This window comes from Halyomorpha halys, unplaced genomic scaffold (assembly GCF_000696795.3).
Source record: "Halyomorpha halys isolate HHAL.00 unplaced genomic scaffold, Hhal_1.1 Scaffold164.1, whole genome shotgun sequence".
NCBI lineage: Eukaryota > Metazoa > Arthropoda > Insecta > Hemiptera > Pentatomidae > Halyomorpha > Halyomorpha halys.
Genome location: NW_027108420.1, coordinates 1,221,888 through 1,233,230, shown reverse-complemented (window position 1 = coordinate 1,233,230; position 11,343 = coordinate 1,221,888). Strand labels below are relative to the sequence as shown.

The window sequence follows — 11,343 nt, the reverse complement described above, 5'->3', positions numbered from 1 at the left end:
GTATTCAAAAAAAAAAATTTGCAGCTAAAAAAAGTGGATGAGTAAATTAAAACATTATTAGTAATATGCACGCCTATATTTAACCCAAATATCATTTTAACAATAAATAATATATTAATATTTTAAGGGAATATTACCATCAATTAATATCGATATTAAAATATTGCAAGGATATTCCTGGAAAATTTTATGGAAAGTTTATAAATGAAATATGGATATTTTGTTTTAATAAATTCATCTTCATTTCGATACTTGACATTCTTATTATTATCGATATCGAAGATTAGCAACTATATTCCGATATTATTTTATTAAAATATCGATATTGTGATTAAAAGGACTAGAAAATTTTATGAAAAGCTTAAAAATGATACGTCAATATTCAGTTTTAAAAAAAATTATTCAAAATTTAAAAAAAAAGAAAATCTATATATTGTTTCAATAATTAAATATTCTTTTTGATATTTTACATTCTTATTAATATCGATGTTGAAGTATAGTAACAATATTCCGAAATTATTTAATCAAAATATCGATATTTCGTTAAAGAAATCTAGAAAATTCTATGGAAAATTTCAAAAGAAAATTGCGATATTTTGTTTTGATTATTTCATATTCCTTTTGATATTTGAAATTCATATTAATATCGTTGTCAAAGTATAGAAACGATATTCCAATATTATTTAATTGAAATATCATTAATTCATTAAAGAAATCTAGAAAATTATATGGAAAGTTTAGGAATGAAATATCAATATTTTGTTTTAATAAATTCATATTCATCTCGATATTTAACATTCTAATTAATTTCGATATCGATTAGTAACGATATTTCGATATTATTGTATCGAAACATCGATAATCTCGTTCAAAATTATAGAAAATTTTAAGGAGGTATTTTGTTTTGATTTTTTCTTATTCATTTTGGTGTTCAACATTCATATTAATATCGATATCGAAGTATAGTAACGATATTCTCATATTATTTTAATATATATATCGTTCTTTATTTTAGAAATAAAAAGGCAGTGCAGAAAGTGCCCCAGAAATCCTATCAACAACATAACCCTTCCTTAAGTCCTTTCTTCTCACCCCCTTTTCGTTTTCTTTCTTCTCTTCATTTCTTCTTTCTTATTATTATGTTTTACCTTGTTTATTTAATTACCTATCTGTTCACAACTAATCATCTCACGGAAGGCCCTCACCTCCAGATATTATAGCCTGAGTTTCAACAGAACAAGCATCTCAATACAAAGATAAGTATTTCACTAAGACCTTCAAATATCCATGATAGAAAAAGGTAGTACTCAATTTGAATTATGTTTCTCCTCCACATAATTCATTGACTTATTCTTGCCTATTTCTATTATAGAGGGATCAGAAAAAAAAATCTAAAAATTCTAAAATTCCATTAAACTTTAAAAATAATGTATACAGTATAGGACTCCAATGGGAGTCTTGACCGAAAAAAAAAATGTAAAGATGGGAGTGGGTAGCTCAGTAGTAAGGCACTGTGCTACTAACTGTAAGGACCTGGGTTCGAATCCAGCTGTGGCAGATAATTATTTTCTGTTTCACTGTAGCCGTGAGTCAGTCCTGTGGGTTTGGGAGCCCTTCGGGGTCCACTCAGTTTCATAAAGTGGACACCCTTAATTGGGTTAAATTATGGCTGACCCCCATGCACAACCGTCGGTATAGTAACAGTAATTCCTTACAAAGTACTACGGCCCTGACCCTTCTCATGGTTTGTAGGAGTACAGATTTTTTTTTTTTTTAATAATTTAAGATATGTACCAAATCGAAATATGGATAATAATATTATAATTTGTTGCACAATGTGCTTTTCACATCATTTAATGAACTTAATAAGAAATATAATAAAGAGAAGGAAAAATGTTTTCAAATGACAAAGAAAAGATGAGCGATGAAGGGATGAAATTTATTCATTTAATTTTCTCTTTTAAAGTTTATAGTTGGTTGAAGTACATATATAATGACAACTCAAAACATCCATAGCAGATTTTTTTTAAATTTAAACATGGATCTATATTTAATTTCTTTTAATTGATTTTTAATTATCTTTGATCACACACAAAGAGTTACTAACTCCACTTTATATAGATATAGTATGCAGTTTCGCTTGGAGTATGTAAAACTTCTAAATAAACTCCTCTTGCATAAGGTTACTATGAAGTGTGAGGTAAAAAAACTAAGAAAAAACGATATACACGATGATGTATCCGTTTGTCCCATCCTCTGCTTACACACCACTGATTTTTAATGTATCTCCAAGACATTACAATTATATCTTGTTTATTATACAATTATAAGTTACTAGTTTCTATGCTGTTTACATTAACTATGACCCAAAGAGGTCTGTACGTAAACAAATAATTACTAATATCTACAACCTCCGAATCACCTTGTATTGGTTATAATAATATGTGATATAATTAAAATTATATGAACTTCTATATAATTTTAATTATATTAATTATATAGAAGTTCTGTTAAGGACTGATGAAAAACCCCAGAGCTAGCGAAATCGAGTAGTCAGGACACTTCTACAAACGGAGTGAGATTGCCTGACATTGAAAATTCCCCACCCTCAAGTTTCCCATTCAATAATCTATAGAAACTAAAGCTGTGTTGTAAATGTCCAGTCGTATTTAGCCGTTTCTAGCTGCACCAAGGTAGGGACGAGGATTATTATTATTTTTTTAATAGTGTTTATTGAAAAATATTAATATAACCTACCGCAATTAAGGGCAATACGTATTAGTATTCTGAGTAAAAAAAAATAAATAACAATAGTACTAAAAATATAAAATAATAACTATAAAAAAAAATTACAATGTATAAGTAAAAATATAATAAAAAAATATTAAACAATAACAAAATAATTTATATAAAAGATAAAGAAACTTAAATTTAATTAAATATAAAATAAATAACAACAAGGACAGTAGAATAGAAAATTTAAATATCATATTTAACAGTTATTAATAACTAATTTATAAAATTTATGATCAATATAAAAATATTTCAAGGGTCACACTCTTTTTTTTTGTTAGGTAAACCGTATATAGCTTTGATAATTATTTTTTAAATTATGATTAATAATTATTTAATTGTTAATTTGTATAAAATAAAATCATGCTTCACGATATTAATTTAATAAACATAAAATTCTAATATTAAATTTATAAAAATAAAAAAATATTTTTTTAGGTTATGATGGTCTGTTTTTTTTTTCATGGTGAACTAAAATCCACGTTATAAATTTTATACAAAATAATATTCCCATATTAATTTTATAAAAATGGAATTCCTACATTAATTATAAGAATAAGATTCTCATATTAAATGTATAAAAATAAAAAATATTTTGAATACTTTTAAAATAATTGTGTAATTACACTAGATATCGATTACAACGACCCGGGATATAACGACGTATCGGTTATAGTGTTGAATGTTTCCGGATCCTAAATTACTTTTCAAATTTTTCCTAAAGTACCCTAAAATCCAATTTAAATTTATACGATGCCTGTAGCGATTGGTTAAAATTCGTTAAAACAATATCCAGTTTATTCGCACACTGATTTAAAATATTTATTGTTAAAGTTGTAGAAAAATAGACTCTGGATATATAGGAGTGCTCTGAATTGTCGGTTATTAATAAAAAAAGAAATTATAGATTATAATGTCATGGCATGAAATGGAACGAATTACTAACAAACATTAATTGTCTAGATAACAAAGTTAGGATGGCAGTTAAAGAAAATTGAAGGATATGCGGAACTCTTAAAATAGTTTATATTGCTCTTATTATTATTGTTATTTTTATTATGATAAGTTCAAACTTTCTCAGAAAAAATATATCAAAAGGTTAAATACGTTTATACAATTGTCGCTTAAGTCGCGATACTCCAAAAGTCCGAAAAAAAAATTTTAATCTTTTAAAACAAAATAAATACAGCTCAGACACCTCGAAAGAATTCTCGAAGTAAAAAATAATTATTTTGATATCTTATCACTTGATGTTTCTGGAATATGATTTTTGTTTTTAATTTTTTCAGAAAATCTAAATACAGTGTAATCCGAACACTCTAGTAATACGAACTGGTGTAAAAAAAAAGTTCAAATAAAAGTGCATATGTATAAAGGACAGTTTTAACTTCCCGATATACAGGCAAATTATTGTCATCACCGTGAAAATCGAAAGTGGAAATTTATGTAGTTTTGATACGGCGTAATCTAATTCCTATGGAAATGTTCATATATATTTTGTTGAAATTAGAAATACATAATTATTTATTGTATAAATCATTTTATTCTGTAAAACTAATTTAATTAATTGTAGAAATATGTATAGTACAACATTTGTTGTTAAATTCTTTTTACTTTTTTTTATTTATAAATGAACAATCTTATAGTTTTAACAAATTAAATCATTACTGGAGATGTAAAAGAAAACCATTTTTTTTTTTTATTTTTAAAACTTTAAACAGTCAAATTTCCAATAAAATATGTAAAAAAAAAATAAAATAAATACATAGTTATGGACATTCATATTGTTGAATTTTTTTACACTAGCTTTCCTAATTCTTTTTGCTAATCCGAACACCACCCTACATTAATTAGTTCCCATGACTGAGATTACACAGTAGTTTGTAAATCGTCTATTTTATTTTTCCGAGTCATGGATTATTACGACAGGTGAAGCGACGAAATGTACTGCAAAAATACTAGCAAATTATAAAAAAAAAATAAACATCAGATTTATTTTGCAGGAAATCACATAATAATGGCGAAATTATATTCAGTTGAAATTTTGGCAGCACTATCACTTCTACAAGTCACAGGTAACTTGTGATTTAATTTAGACCATTTGATCGATCTATCGATTGGAATAATAACACACTTTTTACTTTTTAGGTTCTTCGATCTCACAAACACCTACAAATATAATTAAAAGTACAATCCCAGCTTCGAACGGTAAGTGGTAGTTTCAATTTTTTTTTTCTTCTGATATAAATATGAACACAAATAATAAACCTTGTAGTCCAGTAAAATTAGGAAAACAGAAAATCAAAATTGAAAAATTAAAGAAGCTGCCTAAACTGTTCACAATTAGTACAAGAGTCCGGTAAAAAATGTTAGTTATTTCACCTTAACTTTTGATTACCATACAGGAAACTACGCATCATTGATGAGTTTGCAAAGTATAGGCAGAGGGAATACAAAATGGCGCCTGTTTCAAAATGTTAAAAACAAAAATTCTACATGAACACAACACTAGAAAACCTTATAGAACATGATATAAAGTTGAGTAAATTTACTAAAATATGAGTAATAGTTTACGTTTAATAGTTCCCGAAATACAGTTTTGTAAAAAGCAGCATTTAATAAAATAGGGGTATTCATGATCTTTAGTTTAACATGTTAAAACATGCTAAATTGAAAAACTCGTGTTAAATAGAGAAATATTTTCTTCTTTTACCATGTTTAAAACGATATAACATATAACATGGTTGAGAGAGTCTGTTACTGGGTCTGTTAAATGGAGAATAGCATCACGAAACAGACCAACTGAGTACATCACCATTTTGTTTATTGTCGTAGTAACAAGCAATGTAGTATTATACATATTACTTGCTCATAGTTTATGTTTTGAATGTGTTAATATTGTTTCCTATGTTTTATAACTAATAAAGCAATGGATGACAATAATAATAATAATGTATAATAAATCTCTTCCTCACAAGTCAGAAGATCAAAAAGGCACTCAGTAGCCAAACATTCACACAACTTCCACTTTTAACTCAATTTAGGCATGTTATAATAAATTACTTTAATCAAAACTTAGAACTAAACAATAATATGAAGTTTTGGAATAAAAGGTTATAAAACAAGTTGCTCAGAAAATCCGCTGGGAGCTCTTATACTTATAACATTTAACGTGGTAAAACATTTTAAATTTAACACATCATGAATACCCCTAATATATACTGAAAAATCAGTTGTTAGTGAATTTATTGTTGGAAATCTATATCTTAAGAACCATGAGGCTTACAGATGTCTATTAGTGCTAAAATTAAAGCTAGTTTATGAGCTATAAAGTAGTTTATGACGTTTACCTTCATCGAAGTTGTAGTTTTCATAATATTTGCCAAAATATTCTAAGTAACTCCCACTGCGGTTCCATATTAAAAATATTCAGACCGACTGACCTATCAAAGTGTGATAAAAGAATTTTTAGGAGGGAAACAAAGTTAATATTTGTTTTTAGAATCTCAAGAAACCTCAAATTACGAATTTCCGATAAAATTAAAAAATAAAATTTTTTAGTCCAAAATTTTTTTCTCTAGTTTATTTTGTAAAATAAAAAAAAAAAAATTGAATAGCTTCAACATGACACAACCACTCTGCACCAAACTTGGGAGTGGTTTAGATAATCTTCACCAGAGGGCACAAACTGGGTCTCATTAAACAAATTAGAACCAAATAAAACCTTTGAAACTAATATTTCGCACTTACTATTCAAACGGCTTTAATGACAATTATGCCACAAATTTCTTTTTGTCGTTCAAGGTTCCTACAAAATTGGATGAGTTTAGCAAGAATGACGATGCTAAAAGCTTTAGGAACCGCTGTTCTAGTAACACAAACTCAACTTTTATTAACTATGTTATTCTCTGTTTCAGGTATGGATAACCCTGCTGTTTTTATTAAAGAAGAAAATAAATATCAAATGGGAGTTAGAAGTAAATATTCTCTTTTTTTCTTTAAAATATTTACACATCCGATATTTTATTTGATTTATTACACATTTGATATTTTTATTTATTATATTCTTATTGAGTTTAATTTCAAAATAAATTTTAAGATTTGTTGATTTTTTTTTTATTTGCTTAGAAAATCCAATATTTCAATAGCTAAGAATATTAAGGCTAGATATATCGAATTTCAGTAAGTTTTTTTTTCAAGAGATGACAGCACTTTCGGAGCAAATTTAGTTTTCTTTTCATTTTTAGACGAAATAATAAATTTCCCTTTAGTAAACGGATTTATCATCTAGAACCCCATTGAGTTTACTATAATTAGTTTATTAATTTTACTCACACATACACACAAGAAGCGATGGTTACCATATCATACAGGAGACAGATGGTTTCAGTTTACCGCAGTTTGTTTAAGGACAGTTAGCACTTTTCGAACTGTTTCCTACGAAGTGGTGTGCGTGATAGCCCGAATGTCACCTGTGGAACTCCTTGTTGAAGAAAGAAGCAGGCACTATGGACGACGCTTGCACTTTTCCAGAGAAGAGCGAAAAATAACCATCGACCAGTGGCAGCAGCGTTGGGAGGCTGCAGATTCAGGGAGGTGGACTCACAGGTTAATACCCAATGTGGGCAAGTGGTATGGTCGGTGAATTTTTACATAACCTAATTGTTGACCGGACATGGATGCTTTAGAGCCTACCAGTACCGCTTCAAACTGGACAACACCGCAGAATGCCCTGGATGCAAGACTGTCAAGGAAACCGTGAAGCACATGTTTTTCACTTGCATTCGCTTTGCAGCAGAAAAAAGTGAATTGGAGAGAGTGTTTGGAGGACACATCACACTAGAGAACGTGGTGAGCAATAAGCTACTCTCAGACGAGCGTGGGAACGCAGTGAAGAGATTCACTACAGTCGTCCTCAAGAGGTTGAGAGAGGAAGAGAGGGCTAGAATTCGTTACTAGCATGGAAACGTGAAAACCATGCGAAGAAAGCGAAGCGGCGCTCAACCGTTTCCCTCCATGAAGTAATGTCTAGCGGTCCCGTGAAGAGGAATGAACAGGTGTAGGGCGGTGGTTTTAGTGGGTAAGAATCCCACACACTGATAGGTACGGGCCTATCCGTGTCTTTTGAAGATTTCCACCGACCCTCAAAAAAAACACAAAAAAAACCACACACACACAAAGCAGGAGATTAGTAATACGATGCAGGGGGTAGGATCGCCAGTACCGGCGTCTGACGAGAGCGAGCAAGCGGGCTCCCAGACGTCGTCATCAAACGACCGCAGTGCTGCAGTAGTTGTCAACTTGGCTACTGTGGCATCCAAAGCTACAAGTTTGGAATATTGTCAAGAAGAGTGGAAGAAGCTGGCTGGAGTGGTAAATGGTCTACAGAAGTATATCCAGCAAAGATATAATGTACACGGAGAAATAAGGGAGTATACCTGTAGGATACAAAACTACCTGGAGGCACTGGAGATCAAATTGAGGGAACACACAACGGAGAGTGTAAAAGCAAATGTTGGAACTCAGACAATGAGGTCACCCTACTAGACACGCCACTACCTAGAGAGAAGTTCGGGGTATCTCCATCTTTACATGCTGGACTCCAGGAAGAAAGAACGCAGATGGCTGCGACTAAAAATAAGTCGAAGGTATCAAAGAAAGGAAGGGCAATAAGGCAAACTGAAAAGCTAGTACCTTCGACATCCCGACTGGATTCCGCCCGCATAAGGGAGAAAACGAAGGCATCAGAGAAAGGAACAACTTTGGAACAGCCCCAGCAGCACGTGGAAGATCATAAACCCCGTGGCAAAGAGTTTCTAGAAGGAAAAAGAACACTAGGAAGGGAAAACGCTCACACCCACCAAGACCGGATGCCTTGATAATCAAGATTTCGGAGACCAGCACCTTTGTGGATACTCTCCGGAAGGTCCGAGACTACCCCGCTCTGAAAGGCTTGGGTAAAAATATCTCGAAGGTCAGAAAAAATAACGCAGGAAATCTACTGATCCAATTGGACCGGAAGTCTGGTGGCGCCCTGGAGACCATGAAGCGCACTCTTGGTGCACTAGGAAATGACACTCAAATTAGGGCGTGGACACAAGTCACGAATCACAGGTTGAAATCAAAGACTTGGATGCCCTTACGATAAAGGAAGAGCTTGCCGAAGCTCTGACAGCTCTTTTAGAAGGAAAAGTGATACAACTTATAGCAGTACGATCGATGCTTGTAGCGTATCCTGGCACACAGACCGCAGTGGTTGCTCTGCCGGTTCTACTGGCGCGGAAGACTGTCACGGAAGGTAAGATCAGAGTGGGCCTAGTGGTTACCTGAATCCGGAGTGCGTGTATTGTAGGTGTGCACTAAGAGTGATCAGCGCGTTTCGTACAGTCTCATACGAAGCGGCTTGCGTTGTGGCCAGGATGCCACCGATTGAGCTGATCGCAGATGAGAGGACCGCTCTTATTATAATGTTGACTATATTCCAAGAGACGCATTGAGAAAGGAGACTCTAAGAAAATGGCAACGTCGCTGGAATTGGCATTCAGTGGAAGATGGACGCACAGGCTGGTGCCCAGCATCGAGGCCTGGGTGAATAGGAACCACGGGGAGGTAGACTATCATATCACCCAGTTTATCACAGGGCATGGTTGCTTTCGAGCCTACCAGTATAGGTTTAAGCTCGATGAGACTGGAGAATATTCATTGTGCCTAGGAATGGAAGAGAGTGCAGAACACGTTTTCTTCTTCTGTCCACGCTTTCATGAAGAAAGAAGAGAGCTCCGACGCGTTTGCGGCTCAGACCCGACAGCAGATAATATCGTCAATATTATGCTGCTTAACCAAGATTATTGGATGGCAGGCCAACGATTTGCTGCACAGGTGATGCAGAAGTTAAGAAATGAGGAGAAAGATAGGCGAACCAGGAGATAGCCTAAAACAATGAGGCGGCACTCAGCCAATCACCTCCATGATGTAATGCCTAACGGCGGTCCCGTGGAAGGTGAGAAACAGGTGTAGGGCGGTGGTTTTAGTGATTAAGAATCCCACACACGGATAGGTACGGGCCTATTCGTATCTTTTTGATTGACTTTAGAGACTTTATTGACTACTAACCCAAGGACACGAGTTCGAATCCGGCTGGGCGGAAAATTGTTCTTTGTTACACAGTAGCTGTGAGTTAATCCTGTGGGTTCTGAAGCCCTTCTGGGGTCCATTAGCCTCATAAATTTGGGTACCCTTTATTGGGTAAAAATCTGGCGGTCGAGCGTGATTCTGACCAAATCACTTCCTTGCTCAACAGTTGGTTCAGTAACAATACTTCCTTACAAAATACTGAACCCCTGACCCTTCATGGGTGGTAGTGGTACAGATTTTAATTTTAATAAGGATTATTGTGATGACAATGTCTCGCTCAACAAAGGTTTAGCTGGTATAGCTAACTAGTATTAATATTATACAATAGCTTCCTATTAATTAACTATTAATTAATATTACTAAACGTAATAATAGGGGGAGTGCGGATAGCCGCAGGGTAAGATCCGTGGTTACTAACTCCAAGGACCCGAATTCGAATCCGGCTAAGAAGAAAATTGTTTTCTGATACAGTCAACTCTTGTGGGTTTTGAAGCCCTCCTGGATTCTACCAGCCTCCTAAATTGGGTACCAATAATCGGGTAAAAATCTGGCAGTCGAGCGTGATCCTGACCAAATCACCTACTTGCACAACCGTTGGTCTAGTAACAGTACTCCCTTACAAAGTAGTGCACTCCAGTAGCGGTACAGATTTAATTTAATTTAAAACAAAATAATTGATTTTTGAATGATTTAATGTTTAGCATACACGTTCAAATAGAAATCTTATTGATTCCATGTTACTAAGTCCTCGTTTTATGACTTAAATATTCCAAATTGGGCCTAAATATTCAAACGGCTTTAAGGACAATAGTGCCACAAATTTCTTTTAGTCGTTCAAGGTTCCTACAAAATTGGATGAGTTTAGCAGGGATGACGATGCTAAAAAGCTTTAGGAACCGCTAGGAACTGTTAGTAAAAGTAACAGTAGTTAACTTTTATTAACTATGTTATTTTCTGTTTCAGGTATGAATAACCCTGCTATTTTTATTAATGAAGTAGAGAAATATCAAAAGGGATTAAGAAGTAAATATTCTCATTTTTTCTTTAAAATATTTACACATCCAATATTATCTATTATTATCCTTAGTGTTATGATCATCATTTCTGAATTTTTTTCTAATAAAGAATTATTTTTATTTATTATATTCTTATTGAGTTTAATTTCAAAATAAATTTTAAGATTTGTTGATTTTTTTTTTTTATTTGCTTAGAAAATCCAATATTTCAATAGCTAAGAATATTTAAGAATGTTCCAAAAACGGCGTCAAACGTTAAAAAAAAAAAGTTGTGCAAATTATTTATGAATTTTCGGAGACCTTTTGTAATTATAAAGAACATTACATTTTATTTATATGTGCCGTGTGAGATAGCAACCTAATGTATTTAGGCAGCATAGATAAATAAATTATTTCTCTC

General features: G+C 32.6%; 1 protein-coding gene across 2 annotated transcripts in view; it reads left to right on the top strand.

Moving 5' to 3' along the window:
* Window positions 1-2,275: 2,275 nt before the first annotated feature.
* LOC106678849 (pancreatic triacylglycerol lipase) overlaps window positions 2,276-11,343 on the top strand; it is a 25,047-nt gene continuing 15,979 nt past the window's right edge. The window contains exons 1-5 of one of the 2 annotated variants that reach the window (XM_014417639.2): window positions 2,277-2,693; window positions 4,797-4,868; window positions 4,942-5,001; window positions 6,711-6,770; window positions 10,891-10,950. In XM_014417639.2, the coding sequence (XP_014273125.1) occupies window positions 4,811-4,868; window positions 4,942-5,001; window positions 6,711-6,770; window positions 10,891-10,950 (238 nt within the window). In that variant the 5' untranslated portion in view covers window positions 2,277-2,693; window positions 4,797-4,810. Of the gene's footprint in view, window positions 2,694-4,796; window positions 4,869-4,941; window positions 5,002-6,710; window positions 6,771-10,890; window positions 10,951-11,343 lie in introns of both variants that reach the window. The other variant, XM_067046745.1, reaches the window with a different exon arrangement.